Consider the following 21,493-nt stretch of genomic DNA (forward strand, 5'->3'; position numbering starts at 1 on the left):
TCCCCACTGACCACACTAGAAACCTAGGCATCATTTTGGACAACAAGCTAAACATGATGACTCAGGTCAACTCCGTCTCCTCCTCCTGCTTCTTCATCCTCCGCATGCTTCATAAGATATTCAAATGGCTACCCCAAAGCTCAAGGTGCACGATCACCAAGGCCCTCATCCCCACCTGACTTGACTACGACAATGCTCTCTATGCAGGGATGGATCACAGCTTACCTTCTCCAATGAGTACAACCCATACAAAACATCACAGCCAGACTTGATGTCGATCTCCCTCGATAAAACCACATCACCTCCTACCTCAGGGAACTCCACTGGCTCCCAGGACAGAAAAGATGCAAACTCCTGATGCATGCATGCAAGGCCCTACACAACTGCGGACCCACCTACTTGAACTACCACCTCAACTTCCATCAGCACACCTCAATTTTGCTTATAAAAGTTAAAAGACTGTGCATTTCCACACATACAGCATCAAGTTAAGGGTCTTAAGGCAGGTTTGCAATTTGGATACACACGCCATGACATAAATTGGTTACACAGTCAAGTACACTTGGGGTTTAGAAAATCACTAGACTCCAACGCTGGTACCATCATATGATTTTACGGCTTTAGGTGGAAATTACAGAAAGCCAAAAGCACTACGGGTAAAGCACACTCTGTGCTTATGGACTTGATGCATTTCTTTTAGGTAACACCTAAGTTAAGAAATTTCTGCTTAGATTGTTTGCCGCCCGGCTGGTATTTTGTGGCTTCCTTCCGTCTCTGCATCCAGATATATAATACAAGTAGCATGCTACCTACATCAAGTCCAAAAGCATCATGTGTAAAGCGCACGTCGTGCTTTCGGACTTGCGGGCTGAATGTGGGCATTTGTGAAAGTATTCCTGTTAACTGCAACACCGTCATGCACAGCAATTAACATAAATAATTTCACAATGATCCACAATCAGCCTGCAGCGGTGCTCCATTAAGAAAAGACATGCATCAAGTCCAAAAGCACGACGTGTGCTTTACAGGTTGTGCTTTTGGACTTGCTGCATTTCTTTTCTTAATAGACGGCGGCTGCGCTCTGATTGGGGGCATTTGTGAAAGTATTCCTGTTAATTGCAGTGCCGTTATGCGCTGCAATTAACATCACTGCTGCCAAGTTTTCAGACCTCATGTGTGTCACATTTCTGTGTTTTCAGTGTGACTATGTGTGACATTTCATTGCTTAATGCGTGACACTGTAGTGAGTAGAGTGAAGCAGTTGTACTTTGTGCCATCATGAAAACGCATCGAAATACAGCTCTCTAAAATTCGCTGTGAGGGTTTGCATTTGTTTTCGTGGGAGTTTAGATTGGCAGCTCAGAAACATCTTTATGCTGATTGATGCTAACAGTAAATGGGATCACATGAAATAGAGCTGTTGTAAACCACCAGGCGACTGGACCTAAAGTATTTAATACCGACAGACGAACTAGCAGTATCCTGATAGTTAACAACTAGTCTGTCATTGGGAAAACTGCAAAAATAAGATGAGGAATGTGAAGTGCCCTAAGTTATAAAGCTAGGGCTGGAAGTTGTCAGTCAACAAGAGACAGTGTCCTGAAAGCCATCTAATGGTCATACACACACACGCACACAGTGCAGTATGTATGAGGATTCTCTTGGAATGGCATTCCCCATCCTCAGAAAAAGGAATTTTAAATATTCATATTTGTCAATTTAGTTAACCTGTCTTTGTAACTAACAAACAGTTTGACCTGCAAACATCAACATGCTGCGACATTATTTTTACATTCAGGTCTACTTTCACAGTAAGGACTTGAATCTGTTTACTGTTACTGTGACAAGTCAGGACGTTGTAGAGCTGCACTCATGAGTAGCTGTCACAAGTGATCCTTACGTCATCATCATGTGTGAGATCTTCAGCAAGTAGTCGTTTTCAGAGCCAATGGCATATTGCATTCTGGTACATGCAGTTTTCTTTTTTCTTATAGTCTGTGGCGTAAACATTCAGAATTTGCTGAAAGTTCATCATGCTCATCTCAGCCTTCCGAATACATGACCGAACTTTGAGACCAATTAGTACTTCAGTGTGGCTAGCAACAAAGCAAGATGGCCACAATGGGATATCTCCATCGAGCCAGACCCGTAAGTCCCCCATAAATCCGGACACAATCTGACCGGAAGCCACAAATCGTGAGACCAGGAACTTGGGGGGCTTACCGGCACCTAGCGATCCAAAGAAGCGGCTGTTTCCGGCTGGTGTTGCGGGCGTAGCGGCTCCGACGAAGACAGACTTAAAGCCTCGAACTCAAGTGACGAGCGGTAGGTGTAATAGAGTTAGCAGTCTAGTAGTTGGGATGGGCGGAGTTAGGTGGGCAGAGGGGAAGAGGAGGGGACAGGACAGGAAAGGGGCAGTTAGTGTAGGGACAAGGAAGGCACTGGATGTACTGAATAAAGCTCCAGTTGTAACCTCACCAGTGTCTGTATTTACTAGTAGCACGATGCTACAGCTGGCGACGAGGGTGGGATCTGCATAACTGAAGCCTGCAGAACCCCATCAGAGCACCCTGTCCCCTGCAGCGCTGAGAAGAAGAATCCGCTGCTGTGTGAAGCCTTTCGCGCCGAAAGCGCGAGTCCCGCCCGATGCGTGAGGTTTAGCACGCGATCGGCGCTGAAGAGCGGGAACCGAGGAAGTGAGTTGGGAGCCTACCCCAACCTCACCTGACACCTGCTGTGGCCAGAGAGTGGTGAATTCCAGCCTGGATCACCCCCACGAGAGTCTGCCATCAGGCGCTGCCGAGCGCGGTGAGCTGAATGACCGCGGGAGTCCCGACAGTGAAAACCTCACGCCGGATGCGTGAGGTTTGGCATGCTGACGCCGAGGACCCTGCAAAATAAGGAGGGAGCCCACCCCAACCTCACCTGCCTGCAGCAGTGACCAGAGGGAGCTGAATCAGGAGGGTGCTGCCCCTGAAGATCATCGCCGGTGAGTCCTGTGTGTAGAAGAGGAGTTGAGTGCAGAGAGAGAAAGTAGTGCCTGCAGACAACCACGGCGGCCATCTTGGAGTCAGGCGACCATTGGGACAGCCTCCCTGTGCAAAGTGGAGGCGGCCATTTTGAAGTCAGGCAGCAAACAAAATATATAGAACAAAGGAAAACAAGCATTGGAAGCAGTGAAAAGAAGAAGAGAGAGAAAACAAGCATTGACAGTCGCAAGGAACAAACAAGCATTGCCAACTGCAAGTGACAAAAAACTTGGAAACGCACGTCAGTCGCTGACGCAAGAGGCTGACGCAAGCGTCAAAGCTCAGTGCCACGATGTCTAACCCTCGCGCGCAGAAGGATGTCACGGGAGGCACCCACCTGCGCGCCCCGGAGCCATTGTCAGTCACAACAGGAAGCAGCATGGGACTAAAATGGCAAGAATGGCTCGAGGACTTCGAGGACTACATTGAGGGGTCCAAAATTGAACCAGACAAGGATAAGATCATAGCCCTTCGCAATCTAGGGGGGCGTGAAATAAGCAAGATTGTACGAGAGATTCCAGCCACAGATGGTGACACATATGATAAAGTGAGAACTGTTCTGAACAATCGTTTTCTGCATAAAAGAAACGTCGACTATGAGAGGCATAAATTCCACCAGCAGCGCCAAGGTAAAGAAGAACCACTGAGCTCCTTCATACATCGGCTGCGGAGGCAGTCCCTACATTGTGATTTTACCAACTTCTCGCCGGATGCAGCCATCAAATCTCAGATAATCACGGGGTGCCACTCAGAGTCCCTGAGACGGCGACTGCTGAGAAAGCCTCAAGAACTTGCAGAAATCGAAGAAAACTCCCGACTGTACGACCAGGCCGAAGAGAATGCGGCGGAAATTGAAACAGGACCGAGTACCAGCCGTGAGCACGCCAACCGCATCACTGAGAGACGGCAGGGACGTCAGGATCGGCGCGACAGCGGACGGCGTCACCCGCGAGACAGATCGAGGCGCTCCAAGTACTCACCCAGGCGACGCCCGGACTACAGAAGAAAGGAATCTGACAGGAGAGATCGCCGACCTGAACGCACGAGGCGATGTTTCAGGTGCGGGTTCGATTATCCTCACATTGACTCCTGCCCTGCCATGGGCCAGCGGTGCCGGAAATGTGGACGGTCCAACCACTTTGAGGCCATGTGTGGGGATTACCATAAAGGAAAACACAATGATGGCGGCAGACGGGAAGGATCGCAGCGGCCCTCACGCTCGGAGGCCAAACGTCATCACATCAGAGCAGTTCGGGAAGAACCTCCTGGATCTCCCACGTCTTCACATTCGAGTCATGACTCTCGGCGCTCCCGATGGGACCGTCGTTCCCCCTCAAGAGACTCAAGATCGTCCTCCTCCAGGCACTCATCCTACACCACCGAGTATGTCAACTTTGCTGACCACGATCAGTTCAAACGTTATCCACGCCTTAACATCAAAGTGGGAAATCATGCAGCTAAGTTCATGATGGACAGCGGGGCATCACTTAACTACATATCTGTTGCTGAACATGACCGCATGGACCCCAAACCACGTTTGCACTTCGCACCTGTCCGCGTTTACACCTGGATGGCAAAGAAACCTCTCCAATGTTTGGGCAAATTTGACACCACCCTAACGTATGGCGACCTCTCCATCCCAGCAGTTATCCACGTGATCAAGGGCCCTGAAGCTGACTGTCTGCTGAGCCTCCCCACGGCGGAACGTCTTCAGCTGGTGCACATCCTTTTCAACGTCCATGACATCTCGGACTGCGCCGGAAAGTTCCCTTCCCTCTTCCGAGGCCTGGGGAAGCTGAAGGGCCGCCAGATCCACCTGCATATCAACGAGAAGATCAAACCAGTGGCCCAACACCCGAGGAGAGTGCCGTTCCACTTGCAATCCGCTGTCGAGCGTGAACTGCAGGAGCTCTTGGACGCAGATATCATTGAGCGCACGGCGGGCCCCACCCCATGGGTGTCCCCGGTGGTGATTGTCCCCAAGAAAGGCTCACAGAACAATGTCCGTCTCTGCGTGGACATGCGCCTGCCAAACCAAGCAATTGAGCGGGAGCGGCACCCAGGCCCGCTCCTGAGTGACATGATCGCAGCTCTTAACGGGGCAACCGTGTTCTCGAAGCTGGACCTGAACAAGGGCTACCATCAGCTCGAGCTTGACGACAGGTCCCGCCCCATCACGACCTTTGCCACTCACCTTGGTCTCTTCCGCTACAAACGCCTCAGCTTTGGCGTCTCCTCGGCCGCCGAGATCTTCCAGGAGGCCATACGCCTTGTCATCCACCACATCCCCAACGCGCTTAACTACAGCGACGACATCCTGGTCTACGGCTCAAACCCGCAGGAACATGACACCGCCCTCGATCGTGTCTGCCTCGCTCTGATGGAGGCTGGGTTGACTCTCAACAAAGAGAAGTGTGAGTTTCATCAGTCAACCCTGAAGTTTTTCGGACACATCTTCTCTGCGAGTGGCAGGAAACCGGACCCAGACAAAATCGCCACGCTCAACAACACCAAGAGTCCGGCAGATGTCAACGACTTGCGTTCATTTCTCGGGATGGCCAGCTACTGCGCCCGCTACATTCGTGACTACGCCACGGTGAGTCACCCCCTGAGGCTTCTCACGAAAGCTGGTGCACAATTTGTGTGGACTCCGGAGTGCGAGCGTGCCTTCAAGGACATCAAACACGCTGTGGAATCAGCCAAGTGCCTCTCCTACTTCAATCCGGGGAGAAAGACAGAGATCACTGTGGACGCAAGCCCGGTGGGTTTAGGGGCCATCCTGGCACAGTACGACCATGAGTCGGATCAGAGACGAATCATTGCCTATGCCAGCAGGAGCTTAACAGACCCCGAGAAACGGTACTCCCAACCGGAAAAGGAGAGCCTGGCCGTTGTGTGGGCGTGCGAACATTTTCACATTTTCATTTATGGGAAACATTTCACGCTCATAACTGACCATCAAGCCCTTGTCACGATTTATGGCAATCCCAAGTGCAAAATGCCTCCTAGGATTGAGAGATGGGGCTTGCGGCTGCAAGAGTACACATTCTCCATCATTCACAAACCGGGGAAGGATGAGAATCCGGCCGATTATATGTCTCGCCACCCCCGAGACTCATCAGAGACTGTGCCTTCTATTGCGGAGGAATACATTCACTTTGTGACCAACCATGCTCGTCCACCAGCCATCCCCATGCACGCCATTCGGGAAGCGACCAGCCACGACAGCACCTTACAAACAGTGATTGAGCGCACCCGAACCAATAGGTGGAGATATCACCCGCAGGAGGAAGAAGAAAGTCCTGCTGTCAGGAAAGAACTACAAGCCTTCCGGCATGTCTCCGACGAACTATCGGTAACCAGTGACGACCTCCTCCTCAGGGATCACAGACTAGTCATACCAACGACCCTGAGACAAGGAGTAATCGATTTGGCCCACGAAGGCCATCGAGGAGTCGTCTCCACCAAAAGAGCACTGAGAGAACGTGTCTGGTTCCCAGCTCTCGACCAGATGGTCGAGGACACCTTGAAAGATTGCCACCCATGTCAACTGACCAGCCACAGCAATCCGCCTGCTCCTCTACAGATGACCCCGTTGCCTGATGGGGTATGGCAAGAAGTTGCCATGGACTTTTATGGCCCCCTGCAATCTGGGAAGTATGTCGTTGTCATCCTGGATGAATACTCCAGATTCCCAGTGGCCCAGTTCATATCATCAACCAATGCCACATGCACCCTTAAGGTACTTGAAGAGGTCTTCGCGACTTGGGGTGTCCCCAGGATCATCAAGACGGACAATGGGCCCCCATTCAACGGTCATGAGTTCAGCGACTTTGCGAAACACATGGACTTTCAACATCGCAAAGTCACGCCACTCTGGCCTCAGGCCAACGGCACTGTGGAAAGATTCATGTCCACCATCAAGAGGACATTCCAACAAGCCACCGCTGAAAGGAAAGATCTTCAGTCAGCCTTGAACGAGGTCCTTAGTGCCTATCGGACCACCCCCCACTCTACAACGGGCCAATGCCCTGCGACTCTCATGCTTGGGAGGACAATGAGAAATCGGATCCCCACATGGGACGGAGCCTTGAGAAAACCCCTGTCAGATCAACAACGCCGAGACATGGCCGTAACGGATCGACACCGCAAGGACAAGATGAAGGAGTATGCGGACCGCAAGCGAAGGGCCCGGTCCCCCTCCCTGAACGAAGGTGACAGAGTTGTTGTCAAGCAGGAGCAACGTCAAAAGACTGATTGTCGCTTCAAAGATGAGCCACTAACGATTACCCAACAAAAGGGCACCATGGTGACGGCCGAATCCGAAACACGAAGAGTCACCCGCAACGCTTCTCATTTCAAGAAGTGTTCTCCTGAAATCCATGGAAATATACCTGTGGTCCCCACACTTGAAAACAGAGACAATCCTGAGACTGTCGCACCCGACACCGGACCCTCATCTGCCGAAGAGCCCTCACCTGAAGCTGGCGTGTCCACACCAGCGAGACCCCGCCGTCACGTGCGGCCCCCCAAGAGACTGATTGCAGAGATGGACTAATCTCTAGTCTTTTCACTTGTTGCTTTATTAAGAAAGGGGGAGATGTAATAGAGTTAGCAGTCTAGTAGTTGGGATGGGCGGAGTTAGGTGGGCAGAGGGGAAGAGGAGGGGACAGGACAGGAAAGGGGCAGTTAGTGTAGGGACAAGGAAGGCACTGGATGTACTGAATAAAGCTCCAGTTGTAACCTCACCAGTGTCTGTATTTACTAGTAGCACGATGCTACAGTAGGGTCCGTAAATTTCATGTACTGTCCGTGAATTCACCATAATGTCCGTTGTCCGTGAAGGAAGTTTCCACGGACAGCATTTGTCCGTAATTTTAGCCTTGGTGCTAAAGGACAAGTATTTTCAGAAGTTGAGAAGGCCCAGCAGAAGGGAGGGGGCCTCCTGTGAAGGGATTCAGCGGGAGGGGAAGCCAGGGGGCCGGGCTGCTTAAAAGAAATGGAAATGCGGGCAAATAGTTAATCTGCACACGTAAAGGCTGCTTGAATGCGAAATGGGTGTTAATTGCTGAGTACATGTTAGGCTACCTGAAGTGAAAGATTTCTTATTTCAGCTGTAACTGCACAAGGGGAGGCTCTTCGCGAAATGTTTGCTATATTATATTGGCTCACTGTCTATTCCCCGCCCCCCCCTCCCCCTTCATTCACCTCTCTGCTCTGCTTCTTGTGGCTATCTTGAGTTTCTCGGTTGGGATGTCCTACTTTAAATGAGACAATGAAGTGATATGTTGTGAACATGAATGTAAGAAGGCATGCTATCTCAGATGTTTTATACTAAGGGAAGCAACAAAAAAAGCTCAATTGTTTTGAAAGCAAGTCACAAGCTTAACAGATTAGGACACATACACAATTTTGAAACACCTGAGATGTGATAGGTTTACAGAAGTGCTGCTTTCTTTACATATTTAGTTCTGCATCTAAAAGGTAATGCAAAAAAACGTTTCACTGTCACGTGCCATTTCTCTACCTGTGGATCCAATATATTTTTCTGCCCCATGAGCTGCATATCCATTTGATAGTTTGCCTACCATTTCACAATTGCATGTAAAACTACTGCCAACATTCTCTTCTTGCATTAATCTGTGCCAAGTTGTCCTATCACTGAAAGTTTCAGCAAATCCCACTGGCTAAAATAGCTTCAAGATCAAGGTAGTATAGCAGCGCGATTATCTCCACAATTAGGATGAAAGAGAGCAAACAAAAGGTCTTGATTTACTGGAGTACTGTAAGTGAATTCCTTGGGGAAATGGTGCAAGGTTGTTTGTAAGAAGATATTTGTAAAAGTTTCATTGCAAAATATTAAGGAGGATGCTTTTATCAATTGTTTTATTTTGATAACCACCATTGCCTAAATATGTGCTAGCTTTGCCATTACCTAGAGCTTCAACATTCTTAAATCCTATGAAATACAACAAACAGGCCTGCACAGTTGCTCAAAGCTGCGCGCATACTGAACAAGCATTGGCAGAGCCAATAGGTTTTGCTTTTGGGACCTTATAAGTAATTCGTTATGCAGCAGAATATCCTTGGTGCAACAACACCAACTGTTGCTTGGTGAAACACTTATAAACACTCCTCCCGGACAGTGACGCTCAGCAGGATGGCCCCACCCTAACAGCTGGAATACAATGACAAGGGAGAAAGGAGGGATGAAAAATAATTTGTAAGTGTGAGATACAGAGGCAGAAGTGTAAGGTGGCGGTATAAAGAGGTATGAGCGTATTTGCCACCATTGAATTAAAGAAAAGTGGAGATTTAGAAAAGCAAATCGGGGGAACGCATTTTTCCCATTGACTTCCATTGAAGCAGAGGCACTTTCAGGCAGGAGACCGCTAAAATTAAATCACATTTTGCTTTAAGAATCAGGAGTCTACCGCCTGAAGCGGGTCGATTGGAATGTATGTAGGAGGTGAAATCAAAACCAGGCAGCTTTGGTATCCTTCACTCCAGCATTCAAAAAACTTTGGGCCCCTGATTTCATTGTTTCAATTTCAGCACTAGGCCAGGGGCATGGGTGGAGTTTGTGATTTGGGCTCTACTTAATGTGAAAGGGTGGGTGGTTGGTTGAGTGAGTGAAATGACTGAAGTGTAGGTGTGTGAGTGAAAGGGGGATTAGAAGGATGATGGATACAATTGTGGAAGGACGGTTAAGTGAAAGAATGGATGAATGAAAGGGAAGGTAGGTGGATGAAAGGGTGAATGTGTGAATGAATGGATGGATGAACGGGTGGATGGGTAAGTAAACAAATGGATGCAATGATGGATGAGTGAAAGGGAGAGTGGGTGGGAATGGATGAGTGAAAGGGAGGGTGGGTGGGAATGGATGAGTGAAAGGGAGGGTGGGTGGGAATGGATGAGTTAAAGGGAGGGTGGGTGGGTGGGAATGGATGAGTGAAAGGGAGGGTGGGTGGGTGGGAATGGATGAGTGAAAGGGAGGGTGAGTGGGTCTGAATGGTTGAGTAAAAGGGTGGATGGCTGAGTGAAAGGATGGATGGCCTAGTAAAAGAGGATCGATGGATTGATGGATGGGATGAGTGAAAGGTTGGATGGATGAGCAAAAGGATGGATGAATGTAAATATGGCTCAATGTGTGAAAGGATGGATGAATTAAAGGGTAAATAAATGAATGAAAGGGAGGGTGAATGGAAGAATTAAAGGGTGGATGGATGATTAAAAGAATGGATGGATGAGTGGAAGGGAGGGTGGATGGATGAGTGACAGCACGGATGAGTGAGTGGATGGATGAATTAAAGGGTAAATGGATGGATGAGTGGTTGGGTGGAAGGATGAGAGAAAAGATGGAAGATTTGATTGCTGAGTAAAAGGGTAGGTGGATGAGTGAAAGGGAAGATGGCTAGAGTGCAAGGATGAATGTAGTGAAAGGGTATACAGATGGAAGGATGGATGAGTGAAAGGAGTGATGGATGGATGGGCTTGGAGATGGATGCATAGGTTTGGATATAGATGGGTGGATGGACAGAATGGTGAAAGACTGAATGATGGATGAAAGATTAAATGCACAACAGAATATAAAGGTGACATTGTGGATATCAGCAGGTGGAGTTAAGGATGAATGGGTAGATGCATTGATGGAATAGACAAGAGAGCTCTTCTGAGGATTATCGTAATGACTTGTTTAGTTTGCATGGTGCCTTAAGGTTTTTGGTTTGAAGAGGGAGCATTTTAATATTTTGGCTACTCCCTTGACTAGGCCCCACCAGTAATTTCCTGAACAGGACGACCAAGATGGCGGATCACCGGGCGGGGCAGCTCTCTGTCCCACACCGCAGACTTGTCTGCAGAGCTGGGCTCCTTGTCCACGCTTAAGCGCTTCCATACAAGCCTTCATTATAGCGCCTGGCGCCAGGGGAGGGGAGGCGCTTTGGAGCGGGTCCAGTGAGCTACCTCATTCAACGCAGGGCAGAAGAGGAGGCCTGCAGTGGTGGGGGCGGGAGGGCCGACAGCAAGGCCACTGTACACGCAGGCTCCCAATTACAAAGATATTTGTAACACGCTAGCAATTAATGCCAACCTGGCGGAGGATGAATGGAAACCGCACAGCGACCCGCAGGGATGAGGTGGCGTCTCGGGGGAGTGGGGTGAGGGGAGAGAAAGTGGGTGAGAGGGGATGGCTGATGGTAGGGAAGAGTGTGGGAGCGTGAAGAGAGCAGGAGAGAAAAGACTGGAACAAGTGAGGGACACAAAGAAGGAAAGGGAACAGAAAACATAGACAGGAGATACAACTCATGATACTAAACTGTTTTCATAGCTGAGAATCTGTAAAGCTTTCACAACACTGGTTGGCGCCATGTCAACTAGGGAAACGGAGATAGGAGGGAGAAAACGGAGCAGGAGAAAGAAGAAAGGCAGGAGGAGGGTAAGATAATAAGATATGGTGTAAGAGGTAGAATGATAGTGAGGAACGATATTTAGGGAGGGAGAAAAAGGGAGGCAAATAAAGGGAGGGGTTGCAAAGCTAGGGAGAGACAAGATAAGGAGAGAAAGAGCTTTCACTCTGTAAACAATTAACAAATCTCGGGCCACATAAATATTGTTTCTAATTTACCTCTTGAAAAGGGCACAGCGGAGCAGAGCATCAGGGAAACAAGCATGCGAGTGGTGCGTGTGTGCGCGTAAACAAGCCTGGGAGTTCTGTGCGCGCGCTAAAAGAAAAAAAAAAGCACCAGAAGTGGTGCGTGCCCGCGATGGCAAAAGTATAAGCAGGCTGACAAGTGGTGTGCGACGTGTGCGCACCATGACGAGAGAGGAAAGCCAGATGGTGCCTCTGCTTGTCATTGTGCGCGTAACCGGACGCTCTATGCCAGCCAAAGAACTGTGGTAGGACTTTTAAAAGCCCAGTTACTAAATGTCTCACAGACCAGCGCATGCGCTGGCTCAGGCGCGACCTAAAAACGTGAAGTGCGTGGTATCTCAACCTAATATAAACTTATTTTGACTTGTACTTATGTTGGTTGCCTATTTACTTACTTGTATACTATTGCGCCACCTCCGCTGTGTCTATAAAACTTACCTTTTGTTGCCAAATTTTGTCCTGAATTTTGACCTTCCGTCCTGAATTTTTGTCCTGAATTTTGACCCTTCGTCCTGAATTTTTACACTAACCGTCCCAAATTTGCACCCATGCCACTTGGTCACCCTTCACGAGCCCCAGCGATGCGCTTGGATGCTGAGGGGCGGGGTCAGCGCATCTGGAGCTGAGGCACATAGCTGAGATCAGCAGGTAGCGGCCAAAGGCGACCAGCGGTAAATGCCGGTGGAAAAGACACTCAGAAAAGTCACTGGGCACTACACGAGAGTAGCGATCCTGCCCCAAGGAGATGATTCGGGTGCATTGTAGACCCGGAGGCTGCTGGGCATCAGGGGCCGGAGACCAACCACACGCTGGAGCTCGGCTCTGGGGCCCACTGATAGCGGACAGACCCGACCAGTCACCACATCAGAATTACAAGGAAAGAACGGCTGGAGGGGAGCATAAGCCGGTGAAAATCTGCGGAGGTGGTGGAGCAGCTGGAAGTTTAGAGGTCTTCAGCTCTCCTGCAGAAGAGCGTTTATGATATGCAGCCCGCGGCGGGACCATTAAAACTCGGGGTCAGTGACCGGGATCTACGTTGGACCGCACAACAAGATTGAGCTGATTGGGGGAGGTTACACGGGGACAGCTGATAGGAACCCCGACAGGCCACCAGGCACGTGGATTGACCGAAGTAGGAGGAGGAGAGTACTGCCGGCTGGTCTCCCCCACCCATATTTGTGTGTAAAAACCTTATGTAAATGGGCCGGAAAAGGGCCCCGAAATTGACACCATAGGAAAATGGACAAGAAAGCATTGCCCAAGGAGTTGGTGGGCAACCAGGAGGCGGAGACAGATCCAGATCCGCCCTGCCTCAAACTGCAGTTGCTATTGAACCTACATTATACAACATAATGTCGGCAATACAGGGAGTGAGGTCAGACCTGGCTGGGAAAATTGATACAGTGACTACAGAGGTCACCTTGATTAGAACGGACCTGAGAAATATGAGTGCCCGAGTAAAAGAAGTTGAGGATGCTACCAAAACGCTAGTGAGGGACGCAAAAGTGTTACAAAGGAAGGTACAAGAACTCACGACCACAACCAGAGTCCTGGAGATGAGGCTGGAGGACCAGGAAGGAAGCTCCTACCGTAATAACGTCCGCATCATTGGGGTCCCAGAGAAAACAGAGGGGCCAGCAGTGGACCTGTACATAGAAAATATTGTGCTGCCGTCACTCAAGCTGAAGGGACTATCCAATTACTTCTCGGTGGAGAGGGCCCACAAAGTGCCGGGCACCCCTCCGAGGCCTGGGGCCCTACCGCATCCCATCATTGCCCAGATTTTCAACTACCAGTACAGAGACGTAATCCTACAGGCTGCTCGCTGTGCACCACCAATCAGAATAGATAATGCAACTATCTCCATTTTTCCAGACTTCACCACAAAGGTGCAACATGCACGGCGAGCTTTCCATGACGTTAAAAAAGCCTTGAGGACTAAAGAGATTAAATTACAGGTTTTTCCTGTACTCACCACAACTCCCTTTGGAGTGGTGTGCTTGGTTTTCACTGGGACAGGAGAGTGCTGCCGTGGTGGCCCTATGTGACCTGAGTATACGACACATGGATGACCTCTTTCATGCCAAAATCTTGCGTGATCCGTCCCAGATTGGTGCAGAATGTGAAGCACCTACTGTACTCACACAGTTTCACTTCTATAGAGAGCATCATATGATGTGGACCCTACTGAATGATACGTTGCCAGAGCCTCTGGAACTGCCAGCTCTCACATTCTTGCTGCAGGCTTACTTCCCATGCTTATGGTCGCAACCTTATAAGACTTCTTGCAAGAGACGTGTCAGCCTTGTATTGTTAAGGTTCACCATGACTGGCAAGAGGACCTGGGCATAACTATTACTGATGCGCCGTGGGAATACTGTTGTTCTGTATTCCACACAGTGTCACTAAATGGACGCCATCACCTTGTGCATTTCAGATTGCCTTATTGTTAAATCTCATGAAATTAAAATAAAGTCTCAAGAAATTAAAAAAGGTGCCCAGCTAGGGGTATGTCGTGCTAGAGAGAGTAAGAACTCTCTGTACTGCAGAGGCACTACCACTCTCCTATTGGCACCAGGTTTGGGGTCTCTGTATACAGGAGTCCTTTCTATCAATAGGTTTGGTGGGAGCCACAGAAATCTCCCTTTTCCTGGTCGGCAGCTTGCTGTCTCAGGCTCTCAACAGTGGGGCGGGTTCTCTGTCCCTGACAAAGATCTTCCCTCAAGGGTCCCCTTGGGCCTAGTAGCTCTACCTGGTAAGGGCCAAGATGATGGGGCTCACTTCCCTCAACGGCTGACAGGTCTTCTTCCTGAGAAGATGTGACCTGAGCTTTTGTCTCAGTAGAAGTTGGTTTCCCACACTTCTTGCCATTTCTCCTGGAGTATTTGACCATTATTCCAAGCTCCAACTCCTCTTTTTCACCCTGGGCTTTGAACTGAGCTCCTGTGTTTACACACACCCATGCATGGTATGCCCAGCATGGCTGCATGGGTTCTCACCTTACCTCAGCCCATGCGGAGGACTCCAGATCATACCCTAGCAGACACTCTACTGGAATAGCAGAGTACAATACCACCTTCTTTTAGTAATGTTCAACTAAAAAAACCTACATTAGATCCCCTGGTGCAGGCTAATTATAGGCCAATCTCCCTGCTTCCTGCTCTGGCGAAGGTGGTTGAGAAACATGTACAGCTCTCGATTACCAACTTCATCGAGAGCAACAACATCCTCCATGATTCTCAATCTGGTTTCCGTGCTAATTATAGCACGGAGACAGCCCTCCTTGAGGTCACCAAAGCCATCAGGGAAACTCTAGATCTAGGGGGGAAGGCTATGTTAGTCATGCTTGACCTGTCGGCGGCATTCGACACCGTCCCACTTGACGGTCTCCTTTTAAGACTCTGGGAGATCGGGCTGCGTGGGACGGTGTTGGATTGGTTTCAATCCTTTCTATCGGGTCGTCGACAGGTGATCTGGGCACCTCCATTCTCCGCTGAAATGCCCCTGCTAGAGGTGGGGGTTCCCCAAGGGTCTATTCTGAGCCCCACCCTTTTTAATATCTATATGGCCCCTCTGGCGGAGGTAGCGGAGGCTTTTGGTGCCCAGATCATATCTTACGCTGATGATACCCAGCTCCTGTTTACTTGCAGGAAGGGCGAGGCTTTTGATGGCGCCAGGATCAAAGGCTGCCTGAGTGCGGTCTTTGCGTGGTTTCAACGGCACAACCTGAAATGCAACTCAGATAAGTCTGAGCTGCTTTTCTTTGGCTGTGCTCCTGATCCTTGCTGGAAATCGTGGTGGCCCCAGGACATGTTTCCTCCTGAGAAGGCGTCGTCCCAAGCTAAGAACCTTCGGGTGTTGTGCGACGACGGCCTTTCTTTCAGACCCCACATCATTGGGTTATCCGGAAAATGCTTCGGCATCTTGAAGATGCTTAGAAAATTTCTTCCGCTGCTTTCCCTGCAGTACAAAAAAATTATTGTTCAAGCGTTAATCGGGTCGCGACTCGACTACGCCAATGCTCTATTTGCAGGACTGCCTAAATATTTGTTGGCCAGGCTGCAAATAGTGCAGAATTCATCGGCAAGAACTATTTTTGGCCTTCCACGGAGAGCAAGAGCCTCGGATCTGCTTAAAAGGTTGCATTGGCTGCCCATCTCCAAAAGAATCGTATTTAAGATTCTTACTTTGGCGTTTAAGGCCCTTCATGCAGTTGGCCCGAACTACGTCAGGAAGCGCTTGGCTTTCTATGCGCCGCGGAGGATGTTGCGGTCGGCTGGGTTGGCTAAAGCCGATGTACCATCTATTAGACGTGCTCGGATGGGAGGACGGTCCTTCCGGTACTTGGCGGCATGCCGCTGGAATGAGCTCCCTATTACCCTTCGTAAAGCCAACAATCTCCTTTCTTTTAGAAGGGAGCTGAAGACTTGGCTTTTCTCTTCATAATTCTTGTGACTACTGTGAGCGGCCGTGTTGTGTTTTTCGGTTTCAGGTCTCTTTGCCAAAGCGCCGGGACACCCTTCGGGGTAGCCGTGCGCTATAGAAGAGATAGTACATAACATAACATGCCTCCCCACTCTAAGGCAAGCCCGGGCAGAGTTCGCATAGCTGACCTACGCAAACCTACGTGAAGCGGCAAAAAAATTCTGCAACGACACGTGGAGTTCCGAGAGCATGCAGAGTTGCTTGTTCTGCATGCTCGCGCATGCTCGCGAGATGTTCCTGACGTTCAGCAACGCGGATTGCTTGTTCGGGGGAAATATTACGCAAACCTCACCACGCCGTCGCCAATGGGCACGGTTATCTTGTTTTTCTACTTTTTGCATGGTTCTGGGCTTGTTTTTCTTCCCTCTCCAATCTTTTCAATCCTTTGTTTCTTACACTGTTTTTCTGATCTTTTTTATTTATTATCTATCCCTCTCACTCTCCCTAAGTCCCTAAGTGTATATTTTGCATTTTATTTCTACTTTTACTGTGTTTTGATACTGTTTTCCTATTACTTGTTTTTTATTTTCTTTCCTACTACTTCTCCTGATTTTATTTTTTACTTTTGCATTTTCTTTTCCGTCCTCCTCCCTCCCTAGGACCATGGCTAAGGTTAGCAAAAAGTTAAAAGGCCAAGGCTAGTGCGGCCAAGAGCTGCGTTCTTTGCAGAAGATGACGCCCAGAAGGGGAGCAGCCCTGGGCCCTATTCTCAGAGGTGGCCACCCTTGGTTTTTTGTACAGCGCCACCTCCCCTTAACCTTGGCAGCAGGCCTGGCTCTGGCTACACTACCCAGGAGCGTCACCGCCGGTGGGCAAGGGTGCCCCGAGCATTGTTTCGCTGCTCTGAGGTCTGGCGCACCCACAACCAGCTGACTCACCGGTGGTCTGACATCCTGGACAGGGAGCAAGACCTGCTGAACCTGCTAGGTTTTGAGGTCATGGGGCTTGGTGAGTAGCTAATTATAGTAGTATTGTGTGATCTGGTCTGTGTTATTGCGAATATAACATTATTTCCCAAATAGCAAGAATGCTGCTGCTTACTTGCAGGTAAGTTTCGTTTAACTTATATTATGTGATTGTTATTCTTCTAGACACTAGACAGGTGCTCGGCGCTACTAATCTTACTTGTTTGTAACTTTGTACTCCCTTGGACTGATTATGTGAGAGAATTTAGAGAACTTAAGTTAGGTAATGCTAGAGAGACTCCATTCCTTTGTTCTGTCACTAAGATAGTAGTGGTAGGTAGGTAGTTTAGTTTAGTATTAGATGGGAATTTTTTGGCGGTCCGTGGCGTTACACGTCCTCCGTCATGTGCTGCTGACTCCAGTCCTTAGTAGAACCTTTTGTAGTTTGTTAGAGAGTGAGTAATATAGCAACTCATCGGCACATCGGCAGCAACCAACCAACAATTTGGTGTATGCCATTTGCATGCATCCATCTATGCATTTTTGAGGACTAAAATAAATGTAAATGCAGACTTAGTGAACAATTGGCCCTTCAAAGGGGGTTGATTCATTGATGATTTCGAATGAAATTTAAACTTAGAAGAAGAAAATATATTTGTTGTACGCAATTCATTTCCAATGTCTCTGGAATAGGTGGGCTAGGCTAGGTGGACTTACAGGTTTTAGGATTCTGGAATCGGAATGGAACACTGGATTAACAAATAATACCTAGATAGTCCGCAATACTACTACTAGTCGATCAGATTAGATAGCTCAGTTTTATTGCAATTGTTGTTTCCTGTCCAAAAATGTTATTAAGCGAGTTAAATAATATTTTATTTGTTTCACACTAATCAATTTTTGTCACTTTATTATATCTTACATGATCAGCATCCAGGGGCAGGAAGACGACGGGATCGTCTGAGACGGAAGCTGGAGATGCCTCCCAGGGCCAGGATTGCTCCCTTACCGAGGGCTATGCTGCTGGCCCCAGTAAGTCCTCCTGTTGTTAATATTAATAATTATATTTCCCTTACTTTTACTGCACCTTATTTTTTCCAAACTAATATTTCTGTTTCCTAATTCTTTTTTTAACCAAATCTTCTTCGATCTACCTGTTTCTAAATTCTTGTTATCCCTGCATTACCTACCTACTAAGTTATATTTTTTCTAGTGTCTGTTTTGTTTTACATCAATCTAACTGCCTCTGACACTGTACTACTATTAGTCTGTTTGTAGCTTGCCCAGTTGTCCACTCTTTATTTTTTTATCGAATATCAGCAGCCACTGAGTCCAGTCCTTCGGGTTGTCCTCTTCTTAATCTTGAGAGACTTTTCGACCATTCCCACCAGCAAAATGCCCAACCAGATATTTTACTATTTTTGATAGGATAGGACATACTACTGTCTACTCTACTCTAGTACCCGATTTGTACTAGTGATGTATGTGGTATATATATGTATTGTATTTTCTCAATCTTGCAAGTGAAATGAAAAATAGGGAAAGGCGTATATGGCATCTAAAAAATGTGTAATATTTTTTCTAGGCATACCGACCACCAGTGCCGGGGCCAGCGGCAGGGCAGACAACGCCAGCCAGGAGGGAGCAGATGGAGCAGCTGCTGCAGGGGTGGGCGAACCAGCAGCAGTGGCGGGCAGTGGTAAGTTGTACTTATATTCCTTACTTATTGCAATAGTTACACAGTCGCTGCAAGGGTGTACACACTGTACTGGTAAGATAGACTAAGTTGTTGCAAAAAACGGTTGATGAAGACACCCTGTACTTATCATTAGCAATAGCATTAGCGGCGGGAGGTGAGTAACTAACGGCCTCTTCTTTCTGACTTCAACTCAGCTGGGAAAGTTTTATGAAGAAGACTAAGAGTCATACGACCTTGATGGATGGTTTGAACGAAAAGGGAAAGAAGGATGGAAGGAGGAAGGACGGGAGACATATAAATATGACTGGCAGAGAAGGATGCGTGGGATGCATAGGTGGCTGATAGGAATCGGATACATGGGTGGTTGAAGGGTGGTTGGAAGGTGAAGGAAAGGATGCCTGCCTGGGTGGGTGTTAAAAATTTATGGGTGATAGGAAGAATCCTCTTGGGGATTTCATGGGTCAAGCTCAAAGGCAAGCAAGGAAGGACGCATGGGAGGTGGTTACAGATGTATGTTGTTGGTGAAAGGTTTGTTGAGAGATTATTTAAGAAGAATGATAGCCATGTTTACTTTAAATGGATGGATGCCTGGATGGTACAATCATCATAGCATAGGTGAAGACTGTAACTGGATGAAGACAAATGTAAAAGTAAAATAAACCGTGCCAGAGTAGCAAAGCCAAGGAGAATAGAATAAGATTTGAATTAAAAAAATATAATGCTAGAAGAGCAATGCAATGATAAATCGAAAAATCGCTGGGAAGAGAAACAAGGACTGTTTTTTTCAAGGTTTTTGATTCAAGGTTGTATTTCAGAATACTCCCTTGACTCACAGTAGTTTGCAAGCACAGCATATATATTGTGTATGTATGGATTAATACCCATCCATTATCAAGTGCCTCCCTCCAACTCCGAGGCCCACTCCATACCTATGTCATTTTCGACTGTGTATGCCTGCCATGGGTGGCCCATCGGCTGCATGGTTACACATCGTCCCATATATAATCAATGATCATTTGGATCAGATATCATCTGCCTTGTTGTAGTAGTCAGGGTGAAAGTGAAATTGAGCAGTTGCCATTGATGTAACAGAGTATGGCCTTAATAGAAAAATAATATAATTGTGTAGTTGTAAACTACAGCCGACTCACCTGCAGACAGTAGTAAATAAAAATAATGTGAGTCTGCAACATGAGTATGTCTGTCTACGGCGCAAGGTGACTGAGCTGGCATGCCTACAAGGTTAATTTAGCTAAACAAGAGAGAGAGAAGAGAAAGACTTGTCTATTCCATGGTGTATAGTAGTAGTAATGCCTGAAACTCCCACAAATGTGAGAGGCTGAGGAAGTGGGAGGATACCACAAATGTTATGTACCGTGCTTGCTAGTGCTACTGTGCCACTATGTGTATAATGAATTTTGAGTTACTGTTTTGCTAAGAGTATTGGTTACAATTGTCTTTTCTTTCTTTATTGATATAGCTACTTCTGCCCAAACAACTAGGAAGGAGATAGCAGACATGGCCCGGTGCCAGAAGCTGGAGGCCATCTGCACAGAATATCGGCGGCTGGTGGCTTTGGCAGGTGAGGAGGAAGAAGCAGTAGCAGCTGAAGCCTCCTCCAATTCCCCGGGCCCCAGCCAGGCCCCCAGGGTGGTACGGGCCGTGGTCTGGCAGATGCCCGCTGCACTTCATTGAACACTGTTGCCCCCCCCCATGGATGCAATTGAAGAGCATTCAAGCGCCGCATGCACCTCCGGATGGCCTGCCTAGAGGAGCGGATAAAGGAGGTTTTGGAGATTAACCGGCGACTGCAAGCCCACCACTAGAACCCTGTCACCTTACCCCTTTTAAAAAATGTTTTGGGTGAGTGGTAATTAGGCGTTGGGGAAAAGTTGGGGTTTATATTTATGGAAAATGAATTTTCGGATTGGACATTGGATTGGACTCTTATTATCTTTGGACATTGGTTGAGGTTAGGGAGAGGGGTGGGTCAGGTGTTGTGGTTTTTTTCTGTGGGGAATACATTATTTATACTTACTTTACATATGTTGTACATTTTTGTGGGGGGTTACTCTTTTACTTCACACAGTTTCCTTTCCTGCCGCAGGGCCGCAGCCAGTTTTTGATTAAAATAATAATCTGCTAATAGTGTAACACACCAACAATAAGATGCGGTACCCTCACTTGTGACTTGTCCTATTAGTACTGTCAGTCTCTGCTCCTAGTCTATGCCTTCTGCAACAGGACTCGCAAGGGTGTGGGTGTGTGAATCAATGAATTACATTTTTATTTTTATTTTTAATATCACAGCACAATCTCTGAAATACAAATATTGTCTGAGGAATAATTCACAATACAGAGCATTTTTTAACAAAACAAAAAAGAAAGAATCCACATTACTATCCAAGATTGCAATTACCATTGTGGCTTAGAATACAGAACAAGAAAGAAAAGGAAGAGAAGGAAAGGGAAAAGAAAGATAAAGAAAAAAGAGAAAGGAGAAAACACCTGCCAAATTACCCTTCTTAGGGGTTGCTATCCATCATATCTTCCTTCATCTGTAAATGGGCCCCCAGATACGTCTGCCGAGCATTCTCCCTTTTTTACTCTTTCTCTCACAAATTCCTTTCTCGAGATTATAGATGGCTAACAGCCCAGCGAGCCATTGTTGAAACGTAGGGGCGGCTTGATCCAGCCAGGCAGAGGCAATGCAAATACGCAA

At 47.9% G+C, this 21,493-nt stretch overlaps 1 protein-coding gene across 1 annotated transcript in view; it reads left to right on the plus strand.

Annotated features, from left to right (window-relative positions):
- The window catches only part of LOC144769111 (uncharacterized), an 80,257-nt gene extending 59,537 nt beyond the window's left edge, over positions 1-20,720 (plus strand). The window contains exons 2-5 of the mRNA XM_078653113.1: positions 2,188-2,325; positions 18,003-18,104; positions 18,658-18,771; positions 20,252-20,720. Of these exons, the coding sequence (XP_078509239.1) occupies positions 2,188-2,325; positions 18,003-18,104; positions 18,658-18,771; positions 20,252-20,466 (569 nt within the window). The 3' untranslated portion in view covers positions 20,467-20,720. The remainder of the gene's footprint in view (positions 1-2,187; positions 2,326-18,002; positions 18,105-18,657; positions 18,772-20,251) is intronic.
- The last annotated feature ends 773 nt before the right edge of the window (positions 20,721-21,493 follow it).

This window comes from Lissotriton helveticus, chromosome 7 (genome assembly GCF_964261635.1).
Source record: "Lissotriton helveticus chromosome 7, aLisHel1.1, whole genome shotgun sequence".
NCBI lineage: Eukaryota > Metazoa > Chordata > Amphibia > Caudata > Salamandridae > Lissotriton > Lissotriton helveticus.